The sequence below is a fragment of the Amblyomma maculatum genome, chromosome 10 (genome assembly GCF_055883805.1).
Source record: "Amblyomma maculatum isolate TAMU_Amacu chromosome 10, ASM5588380v1, whole genome shotgun sequence".
In the NCBI taxonomy this organism is placed as follows: domain Eukaryota; kingdom Metazoa; phylum Arthropoda; class Arachnida; order Ixodida; family Ixodidae; genus Amblyomma; species Amblyomma maculatum.
The window spans coordinates 81,602,343-81,617,752 of record NC_139353.1 but is presented as its reverse complement, the minus strand read 5'-3'; the positions used below and the strand labels follow the sequence as shown (position 1 = coordinate 81,617,752).

Sequence of the window (15,410 nt, the reverse complement as noted above, 5' to 3'; positions counted from 1 at the left end):
TTGCGTGAGTGCACCGACATTCCCTTTTCCGCAAGACCGCAATTGGTAAACTCCGTCTGCCGACTGTGGATGGAACGCGATTTCATACTCCGAGCTGAAATAGCAAGGCATGACGACTGACTTGACTCGCCATACCAAGGCAGAGCACCGCACAGAGAGGAAAACCAGAGGTTAGGCGGCAGAGCTGAGACTCATGGATTGTAAAAAAACAATCAATGATGTCTGTTTGCGGCAATATTTTTGTACCGTAACCAGCTGCAACAACCCTTCGGTCTTGTCCGTGCTGTCTTTTCCGTGTACTGCTTCGCGTTGACGCGTTAAAATTACTTGCGTTTCAGTGCCAGCACATACGACTATATGCCATTAACTTAAGCTTAACTCATTATTTTATATATGAAGCAGTACAAGTCTCACCTTAGTATCTGAGCAGCCTCCTCGAAGGACGCCGTGAATGCCGGTATGCCAGGGAGATGGCCCTCTCGGAGAGGTAACCTGAAAGCGTCCTCTTGACAGATTGCACAAAGTACAGGTCGGCTGACGCACAAGTGCATTTTTTACTGCATTGTAGTTATATCGCACATTCTATAAGGCGTGTTACTGAGAAGAAATGTAATCCAGAGCCGAGATAAGTCTTGACATTTGAAATAACCAACGCGAAAAACACACAGACATAGAAAATATAGCAACTGACGTGTTTAGTACCGGAAAGTAGCGCACGTATAATCTCAAAATATGGGTACACGGGATCGCGGGAGGGGGGGGGGGGGGGGGGGCGTGAACAAAAAAGAACACACAAAAAAAATAATCGGACGATCACCAAAAGCAGATTCTCCATCATACATCTGAATGGAGAAACGGCTGACGTAGCCCACTCCACCTCTAAGGATATTAAAGGCTTCAAAAACTTTCTGAGTTAACAGATCGTGATGAGGATGGTGATGAAAACGCTCCATTGATATGACAAAGGGAGCGGGGGATTGTGGGAAGGTTAGTCGAATTTTTAGTCCAGGGTTCAGTTGGTTCCCTGCCTTTAGGCGGCAAGTGCCGCTCAGCACACGCTTACGCGCTAAGCCCATTAGCTAGATTTGCAAATTAGTTATCAGTATTACTTCGTACTTTTAACGTGACAGAGTTAAAGGCCTCGCTACAAAATCTGGCGTCGGTGGTAGTGAAAAATTACGGTCATGGCGCTGACAGGTGTAGTTGCAGACGACTGACATGGCCGAGCACTGACGCTTCGATGGCTTGTGGGACTAAACGAAACCACTAGATATCAGAAATTCGGAAGAGTAGCTTCAAATCGGGTTGACTATTTGAGTTGGGAAGATGGAATAAGAATCACTCTTCCAGTGCTCTTGGATGTCGATTATACGCATGCGAACGAGGAACTACTGTCACGTCATAGCCTTAAAGGGGGAGCTTAAGCGCTCCCCCCTGGCTTTCCTCTCTTCTTTTTGTCCATCCTTGGCGCAGCGTGCTGAGAGATGCATACCGGCCGGGTCATCCGAAGACCGAAGATGCTCTTGAAGTCGCACATTCGCGCAATGGCCCGTGGGGGAGATATAGCAGTGATCACAATGGCCACACACGCCGTTGCGTCAACGCCTGACTATTAGGGCGTTCTACGGTAGCTGCACTGCGTTGATTTGCGAGTTACACGTTATTCCTGGACCTAGTAACTCATGCGCTACGCAGATGGCACCACGCACTACTGCGCTGCATGTTGTTTCATCTCGCACTGCGCAGCAAACATCGTTGTCTTGATCGTCGTGTCTAGGTGCGACAGCCCTATGCATTCGCAGCAGCCGATCACGCCTCGTGTAAAACTGCAACTCACTCTCACGCCGTGCATTGAACATCATAGTCTTCATAAAGTTCTATCTGCGCTGCTGCTTACATAACCTAGGTAAATACGACATGCATCCGCAACCTCACATAAGAGAAAGAGCGCAGTCGTGCCACAAAGGCTGCCGAGACTACTGAACAATGAGAAGCCAGAGTAGCGCGTTGTCAACCAAGCGCGGAAACAAGCCAGGATCGAAGAGGCAGCAAGGACTGCGTTTGCGGCCGATGGCTAACTCTCGTGAAACTTGGTTAAATATAATTGAACCTTTATATATATATTTTTCACTGGGTGGCTCGACCAGGCCGGCTGGTACGTATCCCTCACCACACTGCTCCAAGTGCGAACAGAAGAGCAGGAAAAGTAAGCAGAAAAAGAAATCATTGCGTAAGCCGGAATTATATATTGTTATACGATAGGGACTCCGCTTTTTTGTCTTAGAATTTTCGGTGTCCACCTGTTCTTTTTTGCGGTTTTTGTTGACAACGCTTGCTTATTCGTATGCGCATATCTAGAGATTATAAGTGCGCTACTCTTTTGCTTTAAAGACTTAACTTGCGAGACAGCGTCCCGTTTGTCCTTTTTTTTGTATCCCTGTATTTTTCGCGCTGCTTATTTGGAGTACTACAGTTCATCGTTCTAATAAGCCTTCAATCAGTCTCGGCGCAATTAGGATAGAAATTTTGTTCACAACGATGATTAGCGCGCATTTCGATCGAAACAGGCCCACATTTGAAATGACCATGTGATACAGGCAACTCAGTTATAAATGCATCAATAAAACTGCCCAATATTCCAGATGACTGCCAAGACGTTCTTCCGATAATAAAATCACAACGAACGACAGTTTAAAGGCAGACTTTTCCTATTACCCAAGAATTGTTTGGTGAGCGCCTCTGGAAATGTATATGCCTGGAACGGTCGAGACGTAATCAGAGCTTGTCAGGCTGTTCCTGCCACCAAAAGGTTTGACTTCGGTACAGATCGACGTCGCTAAGCATATTCGTGCACGGTATTGAGTTCTCTGTTGGGAAAGGTTGAAGGTCACCGGAGAAGGGGTAGGCAGCGAACGCGATGGTTAGATGGCATCCTCGAGGCGCTGCAGATGAAGGTATGTGATGTTAGGAAGATAGTGAGAGGCCGGAAAGCGTGGTCTGACATGGTCCATAGGGTCACGAAGAGTCCGACACGACTGAACGACTGAACTGAACTGATTGAGTTCTCACATGGTTCAACAAATGTTGATTTTAAAGCTCGCAGGTCATTAATATGACACACTGGTGCTAGGCGACCAAATCGTAAGTATGAAGGCACGCTAAGATGGTGTCACTTTATTCTGCGGGATTGTGCACAACATACGAAGTGTTATCGCATATCTTGGAGGTAAATGTTTAACGATCAGCTGTATTTGAGAAATTGTAACCTTGGAAAGCCTTTTCAAAAGTTTTCATTCTAAATTATCGGTCGTCCTTGCGTGAAGGTTTCGCTTTTACTAGCATAAAATATAAGTAAGTTATATTTATGAATAATTAAAAAAAGTAAACTGCTTGAAGCCATAAGATGGAGGAATGGAAATGCCCCCCCCCCCCCCCCCCCCCGCTGCCTGCGCTGCATATCGTCTCCTAGTCTTGAAAACGTCGTTTGTAATCGGAGTAAACAGCGGTGATGATTTTTAAACTATAATATGTTTGAAGTCAGGTTTAGTTGGAATACTGAGTTCACCGTATTGATGGAAGCCGTAAGGTCCACTTAACTTTCGCTCTGAATACCGCTGGCTGACCAAGACTGGTTGGGTCTGTAGTTCCGATTTTAGAAACATTCAGAGTCGACGTATATGCGGAATAAATTTCTTCAAGTCTATGTTTAGCGCTACGCTAGCATTAGGCAGGGAGTCCCATTCCTCGACAAAATACTACATATCCCGTTTCATACTTTCCAACGTCACATCTTGCAAATACTTTGGTGCAACTATCTCCTACTTCCTTAACTCATCCATCTCACATTTCCAACATTACTAATGACTCCAATCACATGAATGGCTTCATGCGCTGTTATTTGCGAGTACTCCCTCTCAGTATATAACGGCTCACTTATTTTTAACACTTGCTCGTTCCTAACTAGAATATGCTTGTGCAGTTTTCGTCCCTCACCAGTCAAGTCTTTCTCACCCTCGAATCTGTTCAGAATCGTGCGGCGAGATTTATTCACTCAGGTTATTCTAAGGCGAAAGCCTTTCTTAGCTCATGGAACGAAAATTGATGTGCGAGAGTTGTGCGCGAGATGTGTGTGGGATCCGTGCACCGGATCTGTGCGCTGATGTCTCATTGGTCAACATTCCTGATGACATCATCAGAAAATTGAAAATCTTGTCTCCACCTGGAATCAAACCTCAATCCCTCAGATCCCCAGCCGAGCGCTTTAACCAACTGCGCCACGGCCGGGATGTTTTCTGTATTGCATAGAAGTATTTGAAGCCTGATTTAACGAGGTCGTATCTCGAAACCTGTCATACCCAATAACATCAGAGTCCAGCTCTCATTCGTGAAACACACATAATAATTCTCCTTGCCTACCGTGAGGATGATAGTGGCGTTGGTAATGACACGGCAATTAGTGATAATAACAATGATGACAGTAGCAATGATAATACCGGTGCATTTAGTCGATAATGATGATGAAAGCAAACGCGATGTCCCGTTGTGCAGCAGCATTGCTCTGGCTTTCGCATTTCTGCTGTGTAGATTTCACAGTGCTCTAGAATTTTTTCATTCAAGCGCCATCGAACTAAAGCCAAAATTTAATCATCCATTATATACATCAGGCCGTAAAATTGCCAGACTATATCTAGTTCATTAAAGTTATCACGCTTGGAATTTCGGTTATCGCACTAGCTCATCTCGTTTCTGACCACTTTAACCACGCAAAAGCCATCAACCTACCATCTTCATATACTGCTGCGCAGCCTAAAGTTTTCTTTTCCCAGGTAGCCGAGGAAAGGAATCGCATTCCTGACGACGCAGCCAGCCCACTAATGCAGCTCACTTCAAGGCGGTCATTGAAAACGTTATCGGCATGCTGTAGCAACGCACCCCTCATGTAATACCCCAAAAGGGGCATTTGAGTTATCAACAGACAAATAAAAATAAAAGAACCTCTGCATTGTGTCGAATAACAGTAGTGAAGAGTCATCATCATCCTCATCATCATCATCATCATCAGCCTGACTATACCCACTGCAGGGCGAAGGCCTCTCCCATATTTCTCCACTTAACCCAGTTCTGTGCTAGCTGCATCCACATGACCCCTGCGAACTTCTTAACCTCATCCGCCCACCTAACTTTCGGCCGTTCCCTGCTACGCTTTCCTTCCCTTGGAATCCAGTTTGTTACCCTAAGCGACCATCGGTTATCCTCTCTTCGCACTACATGTCCTGCCCATGCCCATTTATTCTTCTTAATTTCCACTAGAATGTCGGTAACTTGAGTTATTTCTCTGACCCACTTTTCACGCTTCCTATCTCTTAATGTTACCCCTACCATTTTTCGTTCCATAGCCCTCTCGGTTGTCCTCAACTTAAGTAGAACCCTCTAGGTTAGCCTCCACGTTTCAGCGCCATAGGTGAGTACAGGTAAGATGCAACTGTTGTATACTTTCCTCTTGAGCGATACCGGTAAGCTGCTAGTCATAATCTGAGAGTGCTTACTAAATGCGCTTCATCCCAATCTTATTCTTCTTATTATTTCCTTTTCATGGTCCGGATCTGCGGTTACTACCTGACCTAAGTAGACATATTCGCCTACTACCAGTGCTTCGCTACCTAACGTAAACTGTTGTTCCTTCCCGAGGCTGTTGAACATAACCTTAGTCTTCTGCATATTGATTTTCAAGCCTACCTTTCTACTTTTTCTGTCTAGGTAATCAATCATTATTTGCAGTTCATCCCCCGAGTTACTTAGCAAGACAATGTAATCAGCAAATCGGAGATTACTGAGGTATTCTCCAGCTACCCTTATCCCTAACTGCTCCCATTCCAAGTCTCTGAATACTTCCTCTAAGCAAGCTGTGAATAGTACTGGGTAGATTGTGTATCCTTGCCTAAGACCTTTCTTTACGGAAATTCTGTTACTTTCTTTATGCAGAACTATGGTTGCTGTGCAGCCACTATATATATCTTCCAGCACTTTCACGTATGGCTCGTCTACACCCTGATTTCGCAATGCCTGCATCACCGCCAGGGTTTCTACTGAGTCAAATGCTTTTTCGTAATCAATGAATGCCATGTATAAGGGCTGGTTATATTCCTAACATTTTTCTATCACGTGGTTTATGGTATGGGTGTGATCGATAGTAGAGTACCGTTTCCGAAACCCTGCTTGATCCTTTGCTTGATTGCAATCTAAGGTTGTCCAGTTTCTATTAGCGATTAGCTTAGTAAATACCTTGTACGTCACAGACAGTAAGCTGATTGGTCTAATTTTTAAGCTGTTATGCGTCCCCTTTCTTATGAATGAGGATAATGTTTGCATTCTTCCATGGTTCCTGTACCTGTCGATAACACCAGGCACTGCATATACAGGGTGGCCAATTTTTCTAGCATTCATGATTCTTAAGTTATTGCGCTCTTCAAACTGAACTAGTAACCCTCCCCTGCTATTCCTAGAACCAATGCCATAGTCACCCACCGCCTGTTCTCCTGCCTGCTTTTTTCCTGCCTTGGCATTGAAATCGCCCATTATTACAGTATACTGCGTTTTTACTCTTCGCATTGCCGATTCTACATCTTCATAGAATCTTTCAACTGCCTGGTCATCATAACTACATGTAGGTGCATAGGCCTGTACAGCCTTCAGTTTATACCGCTTATTAAGCTTAATTACAATACCTGCCATCCTCTCATTAATACTATAGAATTCATCTATATTGGCCGCTATATACTTATTGACAAGGAAACCTACCCCTAGTTGTCGCCTCTCTGGTAAACCTCGATAACACAGTACATGCCCATCCTTCAGTACAGTATATGCCTCATTCGGCCTCCTAACCTCACTAAGCCCTATGACATCCCATTTCATACCCTCTAATTCCTCTAACAGCCACTGCTAAACTAGCTTCACTAGCCAGGGTTCTAGCGTTAAACCTTGCGAGGGTTAGTTTCCAATGGCGGCCTGTCGAGCGGAGGTTGTGGCCAACTACTGCACCAGGATGGCCAACTCCTGTTCTGCTGAGGGAGTGCATTTCTGGAGGTGTTCACCGGCATCAGGCTGCACCCCAAACCTGTTTATGCAATTCCATCAACACGCGGATTTTTTTTTATCTGGTGGAGAATTACGCAGCACTGGGATTCGAACCCCGGTCTTTTTGCATGCGAGGCGGATGTTCTACGCTATGCCACCGCTGCACCGTGAAGAGTAAAATAGTCTAGATTTTCCATGCAGGTAGTTTTGTCTTTGACTCATTGATATACCTAGAATTATCGAGCAAGAACGTTAAGAAAGTCTTAAAAATAATGAGTTCTTGGGAATAGACAAATTTTATTAATCACTAATACACTCGAAGTGTATTAGTGATTAATAGTGATATTATTTTTACAGTAAAATTATTCAATTACACGAGCAGTAAACTAATATTTACTCACTAGCTTCATTTGATTTATGAAGTTAAAACTCTACAACTGGCTCAGCCTCTCAAGCACGTCATAATGGAAGACTGAATAATTTTGTCGAAGGCCATACTTCGAAACAAGGAACTCAAAGAGACGAAGATATACTTCCTTGTGAACTCCCTTGAGCGGATTAGCAAAGCGCACTAACCTGTGGCTGGGTAGATGGGTGTAAGTGGGTCCCCGTTGAAGAGGGAGAGTGTACCCGAGCTGACTGCCGATGCAGGCAGTGACATTGACTCCGGGAATGGTCGCTGCGGCTGAAGGGCGTAGTCGGCCGGGTCAGGGTAGAGAATCACCGCTGAGGCACCCCGAGACTGCGCTTCTTTGACCTTTAGAAGGAAAATATACGAAATTTTTGAATATATACATAAGCAAACTAAAACAATTAGGTAACTCAAAAGTTGCATGATCTCATTGCATAACAGTTAAAAGACATCAAAAGTATCAAATGAAAATGCCTTGAATTTAACTGATCCTTGTTGTGTCGGTATCTGGGGTGCGATACGTGCGTTTACTGTTGTGTGATAAGATATAATGGTATCACCATCATGTCTGTTCTGCGCATGTGTCAGGCTGCTGTGTGTGTATATATGCGTTTGTCATGTGCTGTACTGGGGGGAGTTTATTTCGAGCTGCCAGTATGCAGCACTGTGAATAAAGCCGTTTGTTCAAGCCTACGCCTACTTACTGTGGATGCAACAATCCTCTAGAATTTCTCAGTTACTTTTCTGTAAGAGGTATAGCTTATCTGTTTAGCCTTTTTACTGCCTAGTGACCGATAGAAGCCCTTTCTATATATTCATTTCCAAGACAATAACTGATATAGTGGAAATAATGCAGAAATCGAGCTCCTACTTTCTGGCGAGGACGGCAGTGGAATACAACGCATTTAACTGCCTGAGCCTGCGACTGTGTTATTTAAACCCTTAAGATAGCTTTGAAAGATTTTTTCGGCACTTTTTTTTTATCACACCAGTTTAAATAGAAAAGAAAACGCCTCATGTCAAGCGAGTGTGCGAGCAGTCCCGCAGGTTCAACAGGCACTTCACTTATTGAAACAGTTGTGCTGCGACGACGACCTCCAACCAGACGTCCGTCAAATATGCCCCCACAATCTCTTAACCTCTTTCTTACACTTAACATATATGCTCTATCCTTCTTCCCTCGGGGGTGAACCAGCTAGTACTCTCAGAGGCAAAGTACAATGAGAACATTTGCTTTAAGGTGTGCGTTTTGAAACAACGTTTTTTCCTTACAGCACCTACGTTGATATTTTAAATTATCAAATGGGGCATTTACGGCGGAGAAAATAAGTGTTAAAGACGAAACGCTTTTTTTTTAACCCTTTAATCGAGAGAAACTCTGGACGCCTGTGATGTTAAGGGCTGCTTGAAAGCCGTCAGCGACAAAACAGTTGTGTCTACGTGGTGTTTCACTGGGCTTTGTTTGTGCTTATGTTTACACGCCCGCAGCGACAAGACTGTTGTGGAAAGCCGTCACGCGCTCGCGCTCGGCATGGACCGGAAGCCCTTTTGGTCTCTGTAAGTATCATGTGTCCCGTCTGCTGCGCTCGGCGAGCTGCCTTGTCTGTGTCGCGTTCCCACGGGCCGAGTCCAGAAAACAGTGCTTGAATAAAGTGGCAGTGTTTGTACCAGCTTGCGTCTCTTGTCACAATCGGAATATAAGAAAAAGGACTAACGTAATCACCGTTACTTACCGAACAAGGCCTATAGCGACAGTACCTACCCATTTTAAGTTAATGAAACTTCTAGAATCCCAACAGCGCGCAATGCCACGAATTAGTGGGCTCATGGATACGCTGGAATTTTATAAACCGAGTTGGCTCACCGTCTGGCTCACGACATCAAGTACCAGGTCGCTGTAATCCCCAGTGTTTCCCATCGGCGGGGGAAGACAACCTTCTAAACAAACACAGATTAGACGGCCACTATCACCTCGTTCCGGAGGTGTCCCGAACACTTCCCGCGCAGTGCTCGCTTAGAGCTATCACCATCATACTTAGTGCACCTACTACAGGGCAACGACCTCTTACCTATATCTCCAATTAACCCCGTTCTGTGGCCACTCCATATGTGTAATCTCCGCAAACTTCGTAATCTCATATCCTTACACCTCCTGGTAAGCTTGTCTTCACTCGGAATCCAGCCTTTTATTGGCTGTCTTGCCTTTGCTATACGTGCCCTGCCCGTGTCCATTTTGTTTTCTTCATTTCCACTAGAATGTTATTCCTCGAGTTATTTCTCTGACCCTACTTTGCACTCTTCCTATCTTTTAACGTTACACTTATCATTTTGCATTCCATATCTCTCTGAATGGTCCTCAATTTGAGGCGACCTCTCTCTTTTCGTTAGCCTCCACCGTTCTGTCTCACACGTGATAGCAGGTAAGATGCCACCGTTAAATACTTTCCTCTTAAGCTATACACCGCTAAGCTTCTCTTTATTGTCCGAGAGTATCTACCAAGTGAGCTCCATCTTTGTTCGGTTGTTCTAGTTATTTTACCTCGGCTTTGTGATTTTGTCCGGTTACTACATCTCCCAAGTAGATGGATTCCCTTACCAAGTCCAGCGCCTGCCTACTTCATCGCTCTCACTATAGCTTTTGGGTAGTTAGCACCTTGGATTTGCTTGAAAGACACCAATGCTACGCTGGTGCACTGCTCGCAGTTGCGATCGCAGAAAGTGCTGTCGGTCGAACCATTACCTTATTTCCGCGAAATACGCGGCCGAAGCGTATGACGACTATCTTTCCAGTGGCGTTGATGCCTGAGTGCCGCAAATAATCGAAGTCCTCGGGACGACCGTAGTTGGCGTAGATGACCTCGGCCTGCATATACAAAATGCGAAGAGAAGTTTTCAGCGAGGCTTAGAAATGTACTTCACCGTCTTATGCTTTCAGTCGTTATGCTGAAAAGTAATCAGACAAGAATGTCGGCTGTCACTTATAGAATAACAAACTCTGCCCGAGTACAAGCAGAAAGAAGTTAAGGATTAGGAGATTAAAGGTTCTTATTATGATAGACTGATTTTATTGACGCAAAAGCATCTTGCGCCAAAGGGCACCAAAAAAAAGATTAATTACTGCTTTATGATAAAGTTTAATATTCTACACAAGACTGCTATCGATTCATAGTTCTTTAGCATGATATACAATAATAAGTATTCAGGCGCCAAAAGAAAAAGATCTATCCAAGGCTGGCTAATTTGTTTTAGAATAGGGAGTTTTTCCAAACTGCATGTGATCTGCAGCGGGTTTTGGTATTCACTCACAGCATTTCGTTTCACCCTAGGAGTCTAACTCTCGAAAGGGCAAATTTCGCTCAAGTATGAAAATGGCGATGATGTGTTTCCAGCTCCATCTCGTGCAAACCAACCACAATTGTCATTGTGCTCTTTGTGAAAGCTGACTCTCAGTCAAATATTGCTCTGACGGGGTTTCTAAGTAGTTAGGTCGGTCAAATGCTTATGCCAAGGATGCAGGTTCAGTGGTTTAGAAGGGTTGACGTCCTTGAGAGATTCAGGCTCTAAAACGACAGCATAGTGGAGGATCAAAGTATTTTACGCTAAAAGTACATAGCTCGTTCGGTCGAAGAGCCACCGGCGTAGTAGTCGGCACCGAGTGTCGGAAACATTCGTGCTTAAAATATTCTGATTGCTGGACAGGGTTGTGACGTCATAACTACATCACACCGCGCGGGAATTTCAAACAGCCCACATTGAAAGCAAAGCTGTACAGCTAATAGAAAAAGGGTCCAAAAGACTCCAAAATTGGCGACGAGGTTCCTCTAATTGAGGACAGAAATTAGAAGTAATTTATTGAAGTAAATATGTCGCGTTTCTGGTTATAAACAATGTCCCCTGCATGCAAAATGAAACAGCAACGCATAGACTAAACAGACCAGACAAGAAACGCATAAAACAAACACGTGTGTCTTTTATGTGTCAGTTGAGGTTTCACTAAAGGATGGAACTAGTTCATGCATAATGTCCGCATACCACAGAATATCTGACCTGCCACTCAAAAACAGGCGGCCATCAAGTAGTTACAAAATATAAAGTGGCTGAAATTTGAGGACTCTTCTTATGCTTACCACGACCGGAGTGCTTCCAGTGCCTGCCGAGTAGGCCAAATACGGCTCGATGGAGCCAGTCTTCTGCCTCATCACTGAGTACACAACTTTACCTTGCCCATCAACGATCGATATCTGCAACAAAGCGAAAACACCAAAATTAAAGGATAAATGATCGTGTACACGTGCAAGACAGTCCCTTCAATGAAGCTAAACCTAAAAGCATGAATTAAAAAAAAAGAAAGCCTAGATACGACATTCAGATAACAATGGATGCATACCGTCACGAAATTCTTTCAGTGCTTGCGGTCAGTACCCCCCCCCCCCCCCCCCCCCCCCCTCCTATTGTAGCTGTAAAGCTTTCTTTGGAACGCCGGATGCGCCGAACGTTTCCTGGAAGGATCGCACGCATATGGGACTGATTGCATATTGTTTCAAGTTGTTCTAGCTGCCTTTGCTGATATACACGTACTGATCGCTTGGTTGTCAGCGCTTGTATTGTTGTCTTTATTGTCCTGCCCTTTACGCTGTTTGTCGAGATGACCCCATATCAACTAGGCCAACTGTCCACCCTGGTCCATCGCTTAAGTTCTTCAGCGGCACTTCAGCTTGGCCATTAGGGAAACGAGCGATGCCTCTTGCGACGCCAAATTTTCGGTCTAGAGGCAACTTCCCAATAAAATGGTTTAAATGTTCTTAACTGGCATCTCGCGCGCCACCCGTAACCATGACGCTTTAGCGAATAGAGACACTCGCTTGTTTATCCAGTTTGTTCAGAATATTCCAGACATGCCTCCGTAGTGATGGCGTCGTCCGTCTAAAGCGTGATCAGCTTGAACGAAGGTCAGTGATCACTTGAGGCTGTTAGAGGAAGTACATTCTCGAAATAACTCCACGAGAACCCTGCTGAAGAACCTACGAAGCTAGCAGGGTCGGGAATGCTTCATGGTTACTCTTGCAGTGCATCGCCCCGATGACGTAGTAAGGTGACCTTCTGCGGCGGGAATATTAGTGGGCCACATTCACGTTTTGTTTTGTTTGCAGTTGCATTTGTTAGTTCGTCTACTGCCAAGGACGTCTGCAGCTATCGCCAACGTGTAAAATTTGAGAGAGCCCAATACAGCCTTTCTTCTGGAAACCATCCGCTGTCTGCTGAGTGCTCAAATGCTGTCACGACAACACGAAAATGTGAAAGCAATTCCAAACTATTACTAAAGAAAAAAGTCGTGGTAATTTCAAAAGGAGAACATTGCTAAATCTATTACTGTAACAGATCCGTTCTGCATTGTAGCGTCCCAAAATATTTAACAAAAATCAGATAACATTTCGTGCCGGTCAGATAAGAAACTCTCTCTCTATGCAGGTTACGAAACAGATCCATCGCGACAACTACGAAGATGCTTGTGTTACTAATGAATAAATTGGTTTCAGAAGGAAGCCGCTGGTATAAGGAATTGGAATAAGGGTGCGAATATTATTGATAGGAGTAAATACAAGAAATTCACTGCCTTCCCGTAATTAACAGTAGACGTACGCAAAAAATAGCCTTTGTGGCCAAGTTAAGTCTTTGTGTTGACGGCGCGCGTCAGCAACGGCGGCGGAGAGACAGTGCTGATGCGCGGCGTGCCCTATAAAACAATAAAATTTCTCTTTTATTTTTGATTTTAAAGAAAGCGTATGGTTGGTGCGCATCCACAGATTACCTGGCTGTGTCGGTCCGGGTCCGGATGTGAGAAGTAAGCTTTGTATGGGGTGAGGTGAACGTCTTCAAGTCCCTGCTCTTTCCACAGTTTGGCCACGTACTCGGCCGATGTCTTGTCTCCTTCGGTGCCGGCCAGTTTCGGCATTTCGACGAATGCCCTGCGCATGAAACAGGCTGCAGATAAGTGCTTTCTGAGGTGCAGGCGGAATACCACTCAGATTCAAAATTATGTATGACAAAGACAATCTGGTAAATTATATGTAAATTCGGTGCAGGCATCCATGAACAATCGCTCGCCATGGGCGATGTCCACCACTAGCCATCCCCTCCTTCGATGATGAGGAATACAGATTGGGTGTTTATACCTCCGCACATGATATTAATTAATCCCTACTACTTAGAAAAATACAAACATCTTTCAGATTCTCTTTTCTTAATGTTACCATCCGGAAACGGATAGTTTAACGAAAAAAAAAAATATTCTACGCTGTCGTTAAAGACGATGGTCTACATAACTGCTACTACGATAATTTGATGGATTCAGAGGATACGTAGATTTTACTTTTTGAAACTTAGCCCGGCATCGAAAGAAGGCCACACTGAGCCGGCTATAATCGTAAAGAAATTTTCGCTATCCGAGCGCTTGTTTAAACTTGATTGATTGATTGATTGATTGGTTCACAGGAAGGGAAAGGCGCAGTATCTGTCACACTTGTAGCTGTGGACACCTGAACCGCGCCGTAAGGGAAGGGAGAAAGGTGGGAGAGAAAGTGGATAGAGAGAAAGAGGAGCCGTAGTGGAGGGCTGCGGAGTAATTTGGACCACCTGGGGATCTTTAACGTGCGCTGACATCGCACAGCACACGACGCCTCTTCGTTTCGCCTCCATCGAAACGAATCCGCCGAGGTCAGGTTCGAACCCAAGCACTCCGGCACAGTAGTCGGGCGTCTTACCACTGCACCACCCCGGCGGGGCGCTTGTTTAAACTTACCCCTTAGAAAACGAAAATAAAGCAAATCTCGAAAGAAACAATTTGCCACCATCTGCTCCACCTGGCCAAGCTCATAAGCCCCCTTTTATATGTAAAATAAAAAAAGAACTAACTTAAATTGAAGTTTATTTTATAGTATTGCTATCCGTTGGGTCCTACTGTCACATGGTTTGCATAGTACTAGGGGCAAAAGCAAACATTAACGGCAACTAGGTGTTCTACTTGGAATCATATTGCTTTTTAATGACAAATGGTGAAGTTCTCGCTATAAAGTGACAGTTCATAAAATGTAGGCATTGGAAAGAATAGCTAATGGTGTTACTGTTTAGCTGTTCGAAGTCTAACTCTTCGCTATCTGATATATCGGATGAGATGATGTCATGTACACCCTTTGCCAAATGTTTACAGCCCATGGGTCTACTTCTGAGCCATAGTATTTGGTTCGTGCTGCATTCCCAGGTTTCCAAACTTCGTCCTACCATCTCAAATGGCTAGGTCTTCCACGCTTGTTAAACAATTAGTCATAATATACGGTTTAAAAGCAAACCCTCTGGGCTCTAAACGTTTGACAAAGGCTGTATATAGCAAGTGAGATGACTTCGTCTTACCGCAGCACGGATTCGTAGTCGTACGAAGTCAGAAACTTCATGACGTCACTTTCCACGCTTCGGACCTGGTCGATTGTTTCAGTTTCTGCCACTCCATAACTGCCAGATTTTGAGCTGCTTCCACCTCTGATGGCGAAGTGCCCCAGTAGGACGCCAAATATGACGCCCAGCACGGAAATGGCCAAGCCGGAGGCGCAGCAGTATTTCCGGCTAACCATGTTTCCGAACCTGAAGTCTTCCGTGTAGCCGGAGCTCATCTGCAGAGACCTCATGTCGGCTCCGGCCTCTGGATTGCTGCACAAATAAAAATGGTCACAGCTTGTATAAAACAGTCCCTGCAGGGAGAGGGGGCGAACAAATAGCAACATGATGGTCTAGCGCATGACATTTCGGTTACTGTAAACACCTAGTAGAACTAGCCTACACGCAGTGCTGAACTTGTTTATATGTAGCACTAATGAAGATAGAAGTACACAATTTTTAACCCATGTGGAGAGCATTAATGTACAAAAGC

The 15,410-nt window shown here is 44.7% G+C and overlaps 1 protein-coding gene across 3 annotated transcripts in view; it reads right to left on the bottom strand.

The window, feature by feature from the left end:
• Positions 1-15,410, bottom strand: part of LOC146176865 (N-acetylated-alpha-linked acidic dipeptidase 2-like) — an 88,141-nt gene that overhangs the window by 31,490 nt on the left and 41,241 nt on the right. For all 3 annotated transcript variants that reach the window (XM_084582990.1, XM_084582988.1, XM_084582989.1), the window contains exons 2-7: positions 14,897-15,190; positions 13,299-13,455; positions 11,617-11,730; positions 10,230-10,352; positions 7,654-7,834; positions 415-505 (exon numbers count right to left, since the gene is read on the bottom strand). In XM_084582990.1, the coding sequence (XP_084439116.1) occupies positions 415-505; positions 7,654-7,834; positions 10,230-10,352; positions 11,617-11,730; positions 13,299-13,455; positions 14,897-15,168 (938 nt within the window). In that variant the 5' untranslated portion in view covers positions 15,169-15,190. The remainder of the gene's footprint in view (positions 1-414; positions 506-7,653; positions 7,835-10,229; positions 10,353-11,616; positions 11,731-13,298; positions 13,456-14,896; positions 15,191-15,410) is intronic.